Source organism: Uloborus diversus, chromosome 3, assembly GCF_026930045.1.
Source record: "Uloborus diversus isolate 005 chromosome 3, Udiv.v.3.1, whole genome shotgun sequence".
Taxonomy (NCBI): domain Eukaryota; kingdom Metazoa; phylum Arthropoda; class Arachnida; order Araneae; family Uloboridae; genus Uloborus; species Uloborus diversus.
The window spans coordinates 181,784,428-181,803,569 of record NC_072733.1 but is presented as its reverse complement, the minus strand read 5'-3'; the positions used below and the strand labels follow the sequence as shown (position 1 = coordinate 181,803,569).

Sequence of the window (19,142 nt, the reverse complement as noted above, 5' to 3'; positions counted from 1 at the left end):
TTATTTTGATTTTATAATATCAACTGAGTGTTAACCAGCTACATTTACAAAATTTAAAACAGTATAACTTCGATTTAATGATATTTCACTGGTCTGGATTTGATTGCATTGAATGTCTATGCTCCTTGATTTAACGACATCCTTGATTTAACAATAACTTTTTCCAGTCCTTTGACAATCGTTAAATTGAGGTTTTCTGTACTTAAAATTTGAAAAAAAAAAAAAAAAAAAATTACAAGAAATGACAAAGAACAGTGCCAGAACAACTCCACTTCTGCTGTCTTAAAAAAGAAGTGCAATTATTTTAGTGGGAGTATTTTACATTTGAACCCATAATGCTTGTAGGCCTCTGAAAAAGTTTTTCAGTTTTAGTTATCACATTTTGTAAAGTATATTTTAGCATTTGTCCTGTGGTCTAACAAGGATAGAGTGGACCCTCATTTTACACTTGTTTATTTTATGCGGTTTCGATTATAAGCGGTTTACGATTTGACATCTTTATTTTATTTTATGCAGATGCGGCAATGCAAACAGATAAAATTTTCCCCTTTTTCAAAATACAAACTCCTAAAAATTGCAGATTACATGTAATAAACTGCATTTTGGCTTGCTAATTATCAAGCTTGGGCCACTGGAGACATTTTATGCGATTGGTTCTAGAGTTCCAGAGCTCTTTCTAGAAGTAAAGTTATTCAACTCACACAGTTCAGAACTCACTAAAACTTTTAGGTATGACAAAGGCGAAAACCATCGAGGATACCGACATCATGCCATCCAAAAGACTATCATTGCCTTTTGGCAATGATAATCTTTTGGCAGTTTATAATATTTTTTTGGCTCTTTATAAACAGAACACAAAATTAGTTTATGTTTTCGTTATGCATGTTGTGCATAAAAATTGATATAACACATTAAACTTATTATATAATTAGTAATCACCTGAATGTAGTAGTTTTATTTTTATCTACAGAACCTAATCCCTATTTTAACACTAGAACTTAATCTCAATTTATGCAGTTTCGATTTATGCGGCATTTCCATGGAACGTAAACCCCACGTAAAATGAGGGTCTACTGTAGTTATCTTTAATAATTCTGCCAAAAGATATTTTTCGTCTGAATATTGAAAGCAATGGATACTTTTAGTGCAGGATGGGATGGGCAAACAATATGGTTACTTTTACTTTTCACATCCTTTCTACAGCAAATCAAAGGGATTAAAAAGCCTATTGAGAATGAGAGGATATTGGAATGCTTACTCTTGTTTAAAATTTAATACCCGATAGTAGTACATTCGTGAATTAAATCAAAACCACATGAAAATCATGTAAAAAAGAACAAATGCTATTTTACTTGTTTGTTGGATAGATAACTTTTCTTAGTGACCTCCGTTATATAGTGTTTTAGGATGTATCGCGCCTTTTCTTTGTTCTCTGAAAAGTGGGATATAACGAGGAAATACTGTACAATTTGGGTATATTTTTCAATACAATAATCATATTTTATTTGTTAATAAGTTATTTAATATTCATTCACATTCATCCTTTGCAAATAGATGCAAGTTAGAGCAGTAAAGAGAAAACAGCATAATGTGCAGCGAAAAACAGTAGGTCGCTAGGAAGAAATTTTCGCAGACAGTAGAGAATGGTGAAAGGGTTAAGGACAGTTTACTGAAAATGATCTCTGCATATATAGCAGGAATTTTTACATCACTGCACAATAAACTTATCAAATGCTAAAGGAAAACTTGAATAGCTAAAAATGCTGTTGGAAGTTCCATACAATTTAATAATTTCAACTGAATGAATTTCAAAATAGATAATTATGGAATCAATGTTTCAGAAAATTATTTTCTTTTTTTGATGACATTGCACAAGACCATATTTCAACCATATACAACAAAAAGAAATATCAGGATCTTGGAAGAGAAAGAGCGAATTTGTAAAACTTAACATTGAATTCTCAATACCATGGTTTTGGGATTTGTTCTTTCCCTTTCAAGGTCCTGATATGTTCAATACCAATTTTAAAAGCAAATGAACTCTTATAAAAGAATACCTGTCTCTAACTGAGGGAAGCAAGTGATTTTGAACCTAACTTATCCCACATCAATAGCATTTAGTTCTACGAATCTTTTGAGCCTAGGCTGGTACAGTATTGGTACTACAAGCATTCCCCAATAGCTGTCAGGGGGTTGACTGCTTGGCCACTTATGAAACTCAGTTCTGAGGACCAAAGCCTACAAGCGTTTATATTTGATTTTTTCTTTGGAGGACAAAATATTTCTCACGTATGCTGTTTTCCTTTAAACTAAAACAAATGACAATTCAAATCATCAACTTATTCATTTACTCAATTAATTTCATTGCTCATTATTTTATACCTTATTATTACGTAAGTTCATTTAGTACTCTGGGGAGACATTTTTTACAAAGTGACAAGGAAGACACACAAAGTTTGAACATATTTGGAAAAAAAATCAAAATTTTGAAGGGGAAAAGTTACCTCTTTTTATGCCACATTTCCTTCATGAGCCTCAAAAAACTCTTGGATAAACCTGGTTTCTTTTCGAAATGTACAAAAGCTCCACATTCCAGGAAGAAATTTGATAATTGAGGGCTTCAGGGATAAAATGCAACAAATTAGTAAAAAATTGAAAAAATTACAGACAAATTCTGGACAAATGCTTATAAGCTCTATAAACAATAGGAATAATTACAAACTGAGCACCAACCTACTATAGTTTAAAGCATAAAGAAATTCAAAAAAAGGAAAAAGACATCTGAAAGTCATACCAGTTTGATAATGCTTGTATAGCTGAATTCATATAGCAAGTGTTGCCTAGATTTTGTAAGCCAGTCAAACCTGAAAAAATTTTAAAGCATGAGCAGGGGAATTGATCCAGCTAAAAGGATTATGATGATTAAAATTGAACTTTTGAAAAATATATAAATAGAGAAGTAAATAAGACTTTATGGTATCCAATTAACAAAATCAAGATTTGATAGTCAAAGTAGAGAAACAAATGTCAACAAAAATGAAAATCTTGCTAATTTTATTTAAAAAATAATTTTTCTGAGAATTAATCAGAAAAATTTAATGGATCAGTAATCCTCGTCAATGCGGCCGATGCAGACTATTGCTGATTAATCGGTGCATCCCCAATTTTTACAACACCCTTTCTCTGCTGAAGCCCATGTTTATGCAAGCTTGAAACATTTCATTCAGGAAATGAACTCTCCTAATTATCAGCAATTTTTGGCTTTAAAAAGCATATCTGCTCACCAAACAAAATGTTAGAAAAATAATATTAACACAAAATTCCAACTAAAATAGTTTAAAATGTTTTTTGTAGAGTGTTTACTGCATAAAATATTATAAGAGTAAGAATTTATACTGATCATACCTTTTGGCTTTAAGCCTTCACCACGACTTTCTGACTCATCCTCTGAATCAGTATCAGATTTGTTCATTAATGGATGAGATGGTAGCATCCCAGGAATAGGAGGGTCATTATTTTCCAAAAACACTTCACACTCACACAACAAGCAGTAAACTCGTAGAGTAGTAAGATTTAGGAAAAGAGAATGCTGACTGTTTTTCTGCAAGAAAGTTGAGTTAATTTAATAAAGTTTCAAAACATAAAACTAAAACCAAACAAAGCTTTAAATAAACATTAAATACCTGATAATGTTTAATGCTATGGTAGTTAACATTATCACTACAACCAACATAAAGACAGTCCCGATGAAGGCATACCCATAAATTAGGTCCAGTATTATCACATGAATCACAGGGAGACTAGAAATATCAACATAATTAGACTACATTTTGAAAGGTTCATCAAATATATACAATGTGCAGTTACAGTAAAACCTTGTTTCTCTCTGAACCTCTAGATCAATTTTATAGAGTTAAAATTATTATGTTCGATTAAATAATAATTATAAATTATGATAGCAAGAACTGAACTATTTTTAAGCCAAATGTTCTCTTTTTATCTTTTTATTTTGATGTAATGTACAACTCCTATATAGCTTTTGCAATAAATTGTAGCATTCTAACAAACATCATGTTGTACTTGTTGAAGCATCAGCTCGACACCACGGCAGCTGAACTGTAAATGATAAAGTATTTGCGAAAAACAAAGGATCCTATGCAATTTTGTTACAAAGCATTGCTTTTTTTTCTGCAATAAAAGATTAGTTTTCTTACTTAAGAATGTGTTTAATTTATTACCCATATTATACGGATTTTTGTTATTCGAATTGATTTTGGTTCCAGTTAGTCCAGATAAACGAGGCTGCACTGTATTAGAGAATTTTTTTTAAACAAAAAACAGATGTAAGAGTAAAATGTAGTACAGGTATACAAGAACAAAATATAGATGCAGTTTTATAACATCAAAATATCTAAAAATATTGCAAGAATTATGGGTTCTTGATTAGGAACTAAAAAAGTGAAACTGCTTTTATTTGATTTAAGCTAATATAGATATAAACAACAGTTAAGATGTAACTTAAGACAAATCAAATATATATTTTTTATCATATGAACCATTACAAGCAAAAACAATGTACATAAATTTTTGTGTTATTTGAATACCTATAATATGTGATGGTGATGGAGCTTACATTATTACATTGTCATAACATTACACTTAGGGCAAAAAAGATGTGTGTCCAATTTGAAAGTTTTAATATTTTCATTCTAGGAAGGAAAAGTGTGAAGCTGCAAGGTAAATTAAATGTTGATATTTTTGTGTTACAGCTTTTCTGTTTGAAATTACTTTTGAATGACTAAACCCAACAATTGTATTTAAAAAACAATGGAAAATAGAAAATGCAAAAAATTAAGTAAATTGGCTACAAATGCTTACAGATATTACTCTAAAGGGAGATTCTCGAAAAAATGTCCCGTGCGTAATGCTAAGTTTTTTTTTATTTTTTCCAGCTAACCAAAGCCTTCAAAAAATAATACATTTAATATACTATCAAAGCATAACTTTTACATTTGATTTACATTTGAGCAGGAAAAACAATGTTTTGATGCAGGTTGAAGCAAAACAATGATAAGTTATGGAGTAAAATAAAGTGAAAGTAAAATATGGATTTTTAAAAATAATTTATCATAAAGCAACATTTAAAGGTATTTGAGGTATTAAATTAAGAAATCTACGATGATAATATTTCCTGCTGGATTTCAGTTCAGGGCAACTGGAAAAAAAAATTCTCAGACTTTTCCCGGGTTAAGTTTACCAAATTTCTCTGATTTACGTTACTAATGATAATAGTTTCCTCTCTTTGCCCTACTGGAAACCCATTGTTTCTTTGCATAAAAAATGCAGTGGTTAAATTCCTAATTCCTTTAATTCGTTAACAAAAAATACAGTTTTAAGAGAATAATAAAGCGATAATTACATAGGCAAACTAAGTGAACTTCTTGAAAATAAATAAATAATTACCTACACAATGAAAAAAAAAATATTATAGGAAATTTAAAACTAATATTTTACATTCGGTGACCATTCAGAATAAGAATTCTAAATTCGTTTTCAAAGACATACACATACCTGTCAACCTTATGAAATGAAAAAACATGAGACTGGGCCAAAGTTTCATGGGAGAAAATGGGAGATTTTATACAACATTATTTGAGGGAAAAATATGATTTTATCAAGTTATTTTATTTCAAAATACACTACTAATTTAATACAAAAATTTAATAACATTCAGAGTTCTAAAATATTTCTTGGAAATAGCATTCAAATGACAGAAGCTTTACCAAACATTAATTGGGGAGGTGCCATGCAAAAGCAAATATATCCAGAAAAATACCAAATTGAGGTAATGACTGATTTTTATTTGTCAGCCTCATTCCTATACGGTAGTGTAGTTGGCTTTAACTCAAAAAAAAAAATCATATCTATTATTTTAGAGCAAGGGCACCCATATGGGGGGGGGGGCAAGTGAGGGCTCAAGCCCCCCCCCCCCCCTAGAAATTAGAACTTCCTAGCTTTTAGTACTTTTTTCTTTGCAAAAATGTAAAAACATTTCTTCTCCAGCCGTTAATGAATAAGTTATTAAAAATGTCAAATTATAATAACTGTAATGTTCACTAAAATCAGTTTCCATGGGGGAAATATCCTGCTAAACCACAGAGAAAATATCTCAGTCCCTCCCCTTACAATTTTGCATATGGGCGCCCTTGTTTTAGAGGTTTAAAAATTGACATTCCATGCATAAAGGAACATATCCATACAATGTATCGTAAGCAAACAAGAACAAATCCACTTCAGCCAATGGGAAGCTGTAGTTTGGTCATATGACTCCTACAATGTGCACATAGATTCGATGTTAACGATAGCACTTTCAACAGTTACAGAAAAGTAATCCAAGTGTGTAAAAAGTGTTTTATGCACTTTACTCAATTGAAACCAACAAGGTCAAGTAATATAGCTGAAACGTAGATTACAAATCAAAGTCTAAAGGAGAATCATGGTAGTGATTGAACTAGTAGAAAATCTGTATAAGGGGAAAAAATTCTGCTTGAGAGTTTTTAAAAAAGCTAAAAAAAAAGAAAATCATTATAATCACAAAAAGTTGAAGAGAATTTATTTGCATTCTGATTGTAATATTCAAAACTTTTCAAGTGATACAACAACTTTGTTGATGTAACATTGCAAGTAAAAAAAGTCTATGTTTCGTGGAATTTTTTTAGGGGGGGGGGAACTAAATAAATTGAGAAATCAAATAGTCCATGCAAAGGAGAAAATATCCCAACCTAGTTCATGAAAAAAAAAACTCATCCCCCTAGTTCAAGCGAAAAAGAGCACATCCAATATTTAATGTTAAATAATTAAATAATTAGCATATTTCTATCAAAACATGGTCTCAAATATTAATACTAGGTACAAACTGAACAATATTAACGTTTGTTGCTGCTAAGTTCAATATTAAATAAATAATAGTTTTTCGTGTTTTCACGAAAGTTTTATAAAGTGGACGTGTTGACTTTCGCATGGCACCTCCTCAATTTAATCAAAGCTACAATTTCAATTATGCCAATAAATCAGAAAAAATGTAATACAAGTTGTAAAGTAAAATATATAATGAAATTCGGTTACAAGGAACACCAATACAACAAAATTTCTGTTTGAACGAAATAAATTTTAAGCCCTGATTTAATGTCCGAAACATTGTTTGAATTCTGTTACAACGAAATTCCCGTAACAACGAACAAAATTTACGGCCCCTAGAAGTTAGTTGTAACGGGATTTCACAGTATATCAAAAAAATGTCATCTAAGAGTTTTAAACGGCAGTACATTTGAAGTAGAACAATGAGTTTCTATTTCAAGCACAATTTTTTGGGAAGGTGAGGGGGGAGGGAACCAAAAAGCAAGGGATGCTGAAAATACTTTTGAATTTTATTTCACTAGGCATTGCAGTGTACAATTGAGAAAATTATCAGAAAAAGGACAAACTAGAAGCAGATGCGAAAAGATTGCTGCCGAATTGCCGGCAATGCGTTGAAATTGCCAAAGTCTTTTTCCCACATGCACACAGTATATTGTACAGAACAGTGGTGTTCAGGCATGCCCAGAAGTTTTGGGGCGTGTTACGAGTGACTTTGTCTTCTCCCCCGTACATCCCTACATATATTTCACCCCTCATCTTAAAAATCTCAGGCCCCCTTCAGGCTTTGGCCTGGGGAAACAGGTGTCCCCCCCCCCCCGCTGTACACACCCCTCGTGGTGCTATAAGATATTGGAAAGGTCACGAAGCTATTGCAGCGCCCTTCTCAATCAGGATTAGAAAAACAATTTTCCTTTTAAGAACGAAAATCTCAATAAATCAGGAAAAAGTAACAAAATAAAAAATTTGAAGAAAAACGGGAGAAATTGATATTTAAACTTAAAACCGGGAGATACAAGCAAAAAACGAGAGAGTTGGCATGTCTGCATACATATAATTATGACAAAACCAAAAATTTATATTGAAGCAATTTTGAACTTAATTTTAAAGCAGTGCAAGGATAACTTGTTACAGTAAAAGCATTCAGTAATGTAATTATACTTTCATAAATAATTGATATATTTAATTCAAACAAACAAACAAAAAGCTTCTGACATCCATTCATAAGGAGCCATTTTCTTATCAAGAACTAATGTTTTGAATGAACATAGCACTTTTGACTCACTATTTAAAAAAAAAAAAACAATAAAAATATCCACATTATGTACACAATGCTACTCAATTTCAGATCATTCCATCATTTATGGGGGGAAAATTCTTTAAATATTTGCAAAAAAAATAATCAATTAACTTTAAAAAAAACCAGGTATAACAATAAAAGGATGTTTAAAGTCTAAAGAAAAAACAAATTGTATCACCCCTAGCAGCATCAGATAATACGACATTAAAAACTACATTGATTTTGATTTAATGTATACAACTTTAGCTATTAAATTAAAAATAAGAACAGCTAATAAATTTTAATCAAAATCACTATCGCTACAATCAAAATTACTAAAAAAAATAAAGATTTCTTCTTGAAGTTATGGTTATGGTTTGCTAAATACTTCAAGACAATGAGTAAAGACAAGGGTGCTTAGTCAGTAATCAGTACAAACTATTAGTGCAGATTCCCAAACTTTCCCCGATTTGCAGCTCCCTTTGAAATCTGGTTTATTTTTTTTCCAAATTAGAAATCTACACATTAAGTTTGCACTCTCTTAGTAAAATGCTTTTTTTGCAAATACTAAAAGTGTAAAATAAAGGGGGGAACAAAAAAAAAGTAAAATAACTTAATCAGGGGGATGCACTGAACTAAAATTGTTGAAGGGGGAAAATTTTCAATTAGCCAAATGAAATTCTTAATGTTACTGAATATTAAAATATGAGGATGCACACTAGGATGTCCCTAAACTATAGGGTATTTTTCGAACTGTTTCTATCACCTTCTAATATTTTTTCAATTACCAAAAAAAAAAAATCCGGTACAAAATTTCATTTCATTTGGATTATTTTTAGGGATGATTCAAATGCCCCGAAGTTCAAACAATCCTTGAAATGATATGAATATTGTTTTTTTTTTTTTTTTTTTTTTTTTTTTTTTTTTTTTTTTTTTTTTGAGCAATCACAATTGCTTATTGTTCTCATTTGACCTTCTTTGATGTCTGTGCCTTTTTCAACCCCCACAGTCACCTGCAGGCGCGACGCTGTCCGTTCCTGGTTGGGGGCGTCCATATCCTACACACATGCACGCCCATACACATACACACTCACACATACACACAGGTCTACGCACACACAGGAGCCGTTTCTAGAAGCAAGTGAGTAAGGTAGTAACCAATAAGTAGGGTCCTGTCTCAACTCGTGAATGCAAAAAACATAATTTGAATTCAAAATTTTAGAATTCAAATTAATTATAAACTTAAAGTTTTTTTTTTTTTTTTTTTTAATAATTCAGTAATTTTATAAGATTAAAATATATTTTCTATAAGATAAATATATTTCAAAAACAAATTAAAATTTTTGCTTCAAGTCCAACTTCAGTGAGGGTTATCTTAACTGTGGTTGAAACATTGCCATCAAATAAAGACAGAGCTATAGCTTTGAGAACCATGTACCAAACTATGGTTTGAACTTGTTGAATAGCAAGTTTGTTTAAAATGTGGAACTAATGTCATATACACTGTGTCGCAAAAAAATAGATTCACCTAGAAGAATTAGAGCCACAATGTGAAACTCGGCATAAATGCAGTTTGGTAGCCGATATGCAAATGATTGAAGTTTCAGAACCAATAAAACAAGCGCTATGAGCATGTGAGTTGCACAGGTGGGAGAGTTTAAAAGCATGAGTACTTGTGCCGTAGGTCTATTCAATCGAATCTGTTGACTTTGGTAGACTGTATTGTGACTTATGATGCTTCTAAGACATAACCAGTGGCAGTACAAACAGCTGACAGATTTTGATAGGGGTCGTATAATAGACCTCAGAGAAGCAAGTTGAACAAACAGGAGTATTGGATACCACCTCGGTCAGAGTGATATGGTAGTTGCTCGATGTTGGCAACAGTGGATCACGGAAGGCAGAGTCTACTGTCGCAGAGGGTCAGGCCGCCCCTGGAACACAAATGAACGAGAGGATTGCACAATCAGAAGAGCAACCACGTCAGCACCAACAACTCCACTAGTATTGTTTCAATGCCACTTATGACTGGCCGAAGTTGGCTTAAGGAGCCAACGTCCATTAAGACGCTTGCCACTGACCCCCTCCCCCCATCACAGCAGTGTCAACTGAATTTTTGCCGACCTCCAGCAGCTTGGAATGTAACGGACAGGAGGCGTGTGATCTTCAGCGTTGAATCCCGATTCAGTTTCAGTGATGGTGATCACGGTACACATGTGTGGAGGCGCACCGGCCAGCGCTCCGATCCGGCATTTGTTGTCGAGTGGCATATAGCCATTTCATAAGGTGTGACAGTGTGGGGAGCAATTTCTTGGGACACACGATCACCTCTAGTTGTTCTCCAAGGCACGTTGACAGCTCGTAGATACGTGGACAGCATTTTAACGCCTATTGTTCTGCCCATGCTATCAAGTCGCCCAGGTGGCATTTATCATCAGGACAATGCTCATCAACATACTGCCCGACTCTCTCAACATTCTCTTCAGGGATATGGCATACTCCCATGGCCTGCCAGGTCACCAGACCTTTCCCCAATAGACATCTGGGACGTGCTGGGAAAGCAACTGCAGCCATCCCGGCATACAGGGGAATTAACGACGCAGTTGCAAAGATTATGGCATGATCTTCCACAGAAGGACCTACCGTATTTTCCTGCGTATTATCCGCGGGCGGCCTATAATCTGCAGGTCCTAAAATCGGTCTGAAGAAAAAAAAGCTTCGTATAATCCGCGGCGGCGTATAATCCGCGGATAAAACGATGTAAAAAGATAAAGTTTGAATTTAACATACCATTTGACAAACTAAACTAAAAACGTGAAAAAGTAATTACTTTGCAGGCATAATCAAAATTAATCTGAAAGATAATCTAAAATATAATGATTTCTTTTTGAAATATTGATTATAGTTCGCTAATTGCTTGAAAAACAGAGTCAAGACAAAGGAGCAAAGGAGTCTAATCTTGTGCAAATGGCTACCTATTCCAATGTAATCTTGCTTATTTTACTTGACCTGAATCGCCAAGAGGAACATTCGAGCAGCGTAAAATAACCAACATGCAGGCAGGCAGCTAAGAAGAACATGCATGCTTCGTATAATAAACAACATTCGGTCGGCGTACGATCTCGATCGGTGAATCCTACTGTAAAAATATTGAGGTTCAATGCGTTGGTGTTAAGCGAAAAAAAAATCACAGATAATCCGCGGCTGCGCATAATCCGCACCTCATAAACTTTGCCTTTTTTAGCAGATAATCCGCGGATTATGCGTAGGAAAATACGGTAATTGTATCCAATGCCCCGTCGTGTCTTTTATTCTGAATTTTTAATCATCTTATCTCATTATACACTACATGCCTGCCAAGTTTCATGAGTGTAGCCAAATTTCTTCTGGGTGCATATATTTTTTTGCGACAGTGTATAATGCCTCCCTTGGCGACTTTTTCCTGTTGGCGCCAAAAAAGTGTCGCAAGGGAAATGATGTATGACGACACACCTCATGCATCGTTCATAGCAATGCTTTTTTAGCTCCTCTACAGGAAAAATTAAGATAAAAATACATAATCAAAACACTTCAGAACGCAATATACATTAAAACATAAAGCCACAGCAAAAAAACATTGAGAATGTTACGCTTTAAAAATACCAGAAACTAGAAAGTTTTTGTACACCAAGAAAAAACACTAGAAGTTATTTAAAATGCTTAAATTAAAAAATTGCTATAAAAGTTCACCAAAAACATATGTAACAATAGAAATAATAGCTTTTTTCCAACATGCATTTCATTGAGCAAAAGTTTTTCTCATCCTCTATTAAAACGAGCTGATGTCACACATCACATGACTTCCTCTTACTCAAATTTAATGTCATTTTCTCCTTATTGGCAGTTTTAATATGATTCAATAGTTTACTCTCTAAAATCACCAACAGTGGCCAAATTAAAACCAGATTTTAAAAAGAAAAAATTAAAAAAAAAAAAAATCGCCAAATTTGTTGCCAAGTTGGCGGAAAACTTGGTGACCAAAAGGCTGACAATATATCGCAAATGGTCCGCCAAATTATACAGGGTGGCGACAGGAACGGCAGAAAAAGTTCCCTGACTTTTCCCTGATTAAGTTCACTGAATTTCAATGATTTGCGTTACCATGGATAATGGTTTTCTTCCTTTACCCTACCTGAAAACCATTGCATATTAAATAAAATGCAGTGTTTAAAATGTTTTAAGCTGTTAATTAAAAATATATTTTGAAAATAAGCTTCTTTTTTTTTATAATAAAAATAGTATATTAAAATATCTGCGAAGAAATATTATAGGAAATCTAAAACAAATACTCTTTACTTCCAGTAGACCTGTTAACATAAGAATTCTAAGAAATTATTAAAACCATTCTTAAAGACATATCTAATTATGATAAAACTAAAACAGTTTATTTGGAAATAATTTTGAACTGAATTTTCAAGCAGCATAATTGTTGCTGCGAGAATAACAAGTAATTGTGAAAGTATAGAAGTAATGCAATTTTACTTACGTAAATAATGAACATATTTATGTAAAACAAATTGGAACCTTTTAAAACAACCAGTCATATTGAGCTATTCTCTAATCAAGAACTTAGGTTTTAATGAAGGAATACAACATTTTAACTATTAAAAAATAGTAAAAATATTTACTTATGTACACAACTCAATTTCAAATGATTTTATTATTAGTCAAAAAAAAAAAAAAAATCTTTTGTAACCAACAACATTGAAATTTAAAAAAGCAATAATTAATTTCAAAATTTATAGTGTATAACTTGGTTTTAATATAAAAGAATTTTAAAGTCTGAAAAAAAAATCTTCGTATAATCTAAAGCGACAGCAAATAATAAAATGGCAAAAAATATAGTTGATTTTCATTTAACATTCAATTTTAGCAATCAAATTGAAAATGCCAAGTAAAATACATTTTAAGCTCTTAGTAGTATTAATTAAATAAAAAAAAAGATTTTTTATTAAAATTGTGATTACAGTACGCAAGCTACTTCAAGACAATGAGTAAAGGCAATGGAGCAAAGTCTTTAATGGTGGCTTCCTCTTTGAATGAAGGGTTGTTTATTTTATGTAGCATGGAATGCCTGGCAGAAAAATTCAAACTACGTAAAATAAACAACTTTACAGACACAGAAGCTTAGGAAGTTTATCCTGTGGTGAATAACTTAAGATTCAATACTTTGACCTTAAAGGAAAAAATGCATAAACATGTGTTAGTGTATAATCGCACCTCAATAATTTCACTTTTTTTAAACAAATAATTGGCGGGAAATGCATAGGAAAAAAAGTATTTTATTTTGCAAAGCAAAAAAAATTTTTTTTTTTTGTCTTCATTTGATCAATTTTCCCTGAATTTTTGTTATTTTTTCGAAATTCCCTGATATTTCCCCGATTTCCCTGATCTGTCGCCACCCTGTTATAACACCACTTGATTTTACATCGAAATTAACAATGATTTCTCCCAAAAATGGGCGAAAGATCCCCTTTGGAGCATACAAATGCAACCAAAAAGGAAGGTGCACAACTAGACCCCACTAGGAGTCTACGTACCAAATTTCAACTTTCTAGGACATTCCGTTCTTGAGTTTTGTGACATACATACACACGTACATTCCGACGTCACGAGAAAACTCGTTGTAATTAACTCAGGGATCGTCAAAATGGATATTTCGGGTGCCTGTACGTTCCTAGGCATATATCCACGTGCGGTCGGGTTGAAAAAAAAACTCAAGATTCATTTGGGGGTGAGCAAAATGGAAATTAAGGCCGATTTTTGGGTGAAATTTTTTTTGCGAATACAATATTTCTTTTTTTTTGTAAAAGGAAGTAAAAAGAGCAAAGCGGTTTAAATTGCTATGTTTTACATGGAAAACATCCCCAAAACCAATCAAAGTAAATTATGAACAGAAATGCTACTAAATTAGCAACAATTATAAGTCTACTATTTTATATTTTTAATACTATTTCAGTCAAAAAATTCAAAGTTATTCAAATTTCGATGTATAAAAATTAGAAATGTCTCAAAAGAACATCACAAACATAAATAATTCAAAAATGCCATACATTAATTTGCTATCCAGAAATGCTTTCAAAATACCAAAAATACAGTGGCTCCCAAAAGTGTATGTACACCTATGACTTTCAATGAAATAGATCATTATCCATTGGTTAGAATTAATATTTTGGAATAGGTATTTTATTATAAGATCTATATATTTTTAACAAAACTACATGAAAATTTTTAATAAAACATTAAAATATAATTTTTAAAATATCAAAAACCAAAAATTGCCGGAAATTTTATCTCACAAAAGTCTTTTTTCACTTTGAAAAAATGTCAAAAAATTAGTAAATAATGTAACTTTTTACAAAATTATTATTTAGTAGAATATCATGCAGTATCAACAACAGCTTTTAAGTGTCTGGGAATAGATTTCATTGTTTTTTCTTTTTTTTTTTTTTGTGCAATTTCTGAGTAAGTGTTCTGCCGCACTTCGAGTCTTACTGTTTCTAGTTCGCTTTTCGTTTCAATGGTGTATTTTCGTAATCTAGCTACCAGATATCTCCAAATATGTTCCATTAAGTTTAAATCTTGCGATTGAGGAGATATTTCTAAGCTTAAGGACAATTTTTGAGGCACCAAACGCAAACGTGTGCTTCTTATCGTTATCTCGACAAAAAACAAAGTTGTTTCTGATTACCAAATTTTGGGCTAATACTTTAAAATTGCTTTTTAAAATATTTAAATGAACAGCATGATTAATTATTTCATCAAAAAATTCCAAATTTCCAAGTCCTAATGCTGTAATGCACCCTCACACTAGAACACCTTCACCGTCCTTATTAACTGATCCAACTAAGTTCTTCAGATTAAATTCCTCATTTTTTCTTCTATTTACAATTATACAATAATTTAACCCAAAATGTTGAATTTATTTTCATCTATAAGTAAGACGTTGTTCCAAAACGTTTTGAGCTTATTTATCATTGATATTACGACGGAAAGCGTAAGCTTACCGTTTTTTGCACGAACAAGAAAATTTCTCTAGGAAGAGGTCCCATTGAATCCAGCTAATCAAAAAACTTGGCGAACAATTGTAGGTGAAAATTAAACGTAAAATGTTTCATTCAATTCTGCAGAAACTTTTTCAGCACTCAAACGTGTATTTTTCATAATTTTTTAACTGTAAACCTCTGATCACACATTGTTAACTTTGCCAGTTGACCTTTTCTTACCTTGTTTTCGATCTGATTCTTGTCTTTAAAGCATTTTATCAAGCACTTCACTATATAATGGTATAAATTACCTAATTTAGAGACATTTCAAACCAATTTATGGCTACTGTGAGGGGAAAAAATATCAATTTGCGAATCGTGATTGTTGTTTTTTACGCATACCTGCCATTTTAAAATAAGCAGAATATTAGGGAATAAATAGACAAAAAATTAACGGCAAATGACTTTACAGTGTCATTACAATGCAAAAACAATAAAACCACATATGATAATTTTAATTATGAATTTATTTCAGTGTACGATGACTTTTGTGGCGTATTTTTTCGCTTTCTCTTCATTTTTTGACAAATTTCAAAAATAAAATCTAGCAATATTTTGAAAAAAACTACTGGGTTTTATTCAGAATGGCATAGGAATGTGGTGTGAAAAAAAATTAGACTTGATATTCGAATTCAGTTTTGCGTTATTTTGGTTTTACTACAAAATTTCAAGGTATACGAACACTTTTGGGAGCCACTGTATGTATGTATGTCCAAGTTATACTTCTCCCGAACGATAGTGAACTGACCATCAACCAGGTATCGCTGGATTCGTAATCTTCCCGTCTTTATGTTTGACTATTTAACATAATCCTTCGATAATAATTAGCGGAGATGTCAATTAAAAATTATTAATTATGACACTTAGATTTCGACATAAAATCACTATTTTTCGAAGGCTTTCCTCCATTTAAATTATTATTCAGTGCTTCATCTCAACTTTCCGTAACAATGCTTTTATTAAAATTTGTAGCATGAAGACAATCATTAAGAAAGATCTTGATTTTTTAAAAATTATGTTTTAATGTTTTATTAAAAATTTTCATGTAGTTTTGTTAAATATAGATCATAGATCTTATAATAAAATACCTATTCCGAAATATTAATTCTAACCAATGGATAATGGCCTATTTCATTGAAAATCGTAGGTGTACGAACACTTTTGGGAGCCACTGTACTATATTTTACATAAAATAAAACCATCATATTTTTTAAAAAATGCTAGAGTCAACTTATTTTCAGTTATTCAGTACCTAAAGGGATGTACATTTATGGAAATGAAAACATTCTAAGAATATGCATTGAAATGCTTAAATCAATTGCAAAAATTGAGGAATTTCCCTGAATAATTCTTGACATTCATAAGAATTAACTTTTAGAATAAAATAGTCATACTATTTTTGTAAAATAAATTTACATGCACTAAAAATAAAGTTAAAAACAACGAAAAACTCTCAAGATTTTGTAAAAACATCCAAGAATTTCAAAAGTGAGATTTTTTTTTTTTTTTTTTAATTCTAAAAAAAAAGAACTTACCTTTTCATTGTCTAAATCCAAACACTCAGCCTGAAACTACTAATAAATAAGGAACTAATGTCAAGAACAAAAACACAACAGAATATCAAAAAATGGCGCCTTACACAGACACACCCCACGTTTGATTTTACTTTTAATGAACGGTCAAGTTTGAAGAAACTGGCATTTTCTAATATTTACACATCAAAACACAAGTACTGAATTTGAAAAAATACAAAATAAGCTACCCTATGAGGTAAAAAAAAAAAAAAAAAAAAAAAAACAAGCATTCCAACATGCAAACGCATTCGGTTCGCAAAACATAGGTTAGTTTCCCCAGAGATGAAATGTTTTAAAAAATTGCCTCATTAGCGAAAAAAATAATTTCAATGTTGTGCAAAAATTTGGATGTCATGAAATGGGATTAGTATATGACATCTTCATCGAAAATATAAAATATCCAGATCATTTTAACCAAACCCAGATCTATAAATTTTGGGGGCCCCTGCAAAAATGGATTTCCATGCCACTAAGGAATTGCTAATTGAAACTATGCATTGCGGGTACGTAAATCCGGGCTTGATTTTAACCATGTTCACTCTTCATTTGTTCCAATCAGTCAAATCCAAAAATAGCGTGCAAACTGCGCGTTGGCTACATACTGAATCTTAACCCCCCTTGCGGTTGGACAGTCCCAGAATTACATGTTAAATGGATGAGATATCTCTTCAAAAACTGCAAAGTGGTTAAACATGATTTCTTGAATGATCGTAATTTCAGTAAAATTTAGAAATAACACCAGAAAAAATGTAATTAAAAAAAGCTGGACATCTTTTACTTTCCATATAAAATTTAAGTGTCCCCTGCAGCCATCTCTCTCTCTCCCACCCATCTTTATACAATATAACCTTAAAACCACAATCATTATAAGAATACAATTTATTAGAGAAAAATTTTTGAAATTTAAGAATAATTCTACAGAACAGATATGCACAGAAAAAAATATTTTTTGTAGATGGATCACTATTAAACCACTTTTTGTGAAGTAGTTGCACACTAAAGACAGCTAAGCAAATTTTCACATTAAAACAACTTGTGTTTTTAACTTATTAGTCCACTTTAATGCAAGAAAGAATAAATACCTAAGGGGAAAATATATGTACAGATTTACAAAACCAATACACAGAAGTTATGTTCTTATATTCACCTCCTTTTAATTCAGAACAAACTGAAAGACAAGTAGCATTAAGTAAAATTTAAACTTAGTTTAAAAACTTTTAAAAATGTTTTGAGGTTTTATCTTTTAATTACGATCAATGAAGTAGATTCACTAAAAAAGGTAGCTAAATATAACTTTGGAAAGCTTAGAACTAAACACTTATAAAACTTGTTCTGACTATTGTTCTTAAAACGATACTACAAGCAAACATTTTTTAATTTCTATCAGGATTGCAAGGACAAAACAAAGTGCAAAAGAAATTAGTATTATAAAATTTGAAGCTACAATAGCTACAATAGAAAAAAATAATTGAGAACTGTCATATGTATGTGAGAACAAATGTATAATATTTTTTAAAAATGATTTACCTGTTGCTTTTCAATAATATCCTCCTTTGTATAGTCCCCAATAATCACGATATGGGAACAGGTAGAATGACATTTATGCGTCATATTTCTGTACTTTAGTAACGATGAATCTGAAAACCAAAGTAGTCAATCACAAATAAAATTTATATTTTATATAAATATAAACAACGAAAAATTTAAATTACCAGTAAAAAAAGGAGAAAAAAATGTCATTAAAGAGAAAATTGAAAACAATAATAATTTCAAGAGAAATGAAGTATAAAGCTTAGAAAGAGGAAAAACTACTCGGAACAAGTTCCTACAGTATTCGGCAAAACAGTAACTTACGATTGATCACATGCAATTAAATTAGAATTGATGCAGTAATCTTATACACTCGCATAAAATAAAGATAGCATTTAAGAATTAGTTTAAATTACCTTCTATCAAGCACTTTGAATAAGTTTTCCATGAGAATCTCAATCCACTCACTGCACAATCACAACACTCGCAAAAGTGCCCTGTTGTGTTGATGCCAACTTAGAAATGTCTAATTCAAACCATTGTCTAATAAAAAACATCAGCTTGTCAAACGACTCAAACTTTATAAAAAATAATAGAAGCAAAAACATTATCTTCCCTAGGAAAAAAAAGTATCTTTTTAAAGTTTCAAAATAAAAGCATGATCATCACTGAGGACCTATTATAATAAATAATGGAAAAGACGAATAATGGTCCACATTCGCATGACGTCACTGAAGGTACTTGGGCTACATTGGGAAA

At 31.6% G+C, this 19,142-nt stretch overlaps 1 protein-coding gene across 1 annotated transcript in view; it reads right to left on the bottom strand.

Annotated features, from left to right (window-relative positions):
• Positions 1-18,464, bottom strand: part of LOC129219078 (ubiquitin carboxyl-terminal hydrolase 20-like) — a 48,852-nt gene extending 30,388 nt beyond the window's left edge. The window contains exons 1-5 of the mRNA XM_054853397.1: positions 18,381-18,464; positions 3,684-3,800; positions 3,406-3,601; positions 2,795-2,864; positions 2,505-2,618 (exon numbers count right to left, since the gene is read on the bottom strand). Coding sequence (XP_054709372.1) covers positions 2,505-2,618; positions 2,795-2,864; positions 3,406-3,601; positions 3,684-3,800; positions 18,381-18,464 — 581 coding nt within the window. The remainder of the gene's footprint in view (positions 1-2,504; positions 2,619-2,794; positions 2,865-3,405; positions 3,602-3,683; positions 3,801-18,380) is intronic.
• Positions 18,465-19,142: the final 678 nt, after the last annotated feature.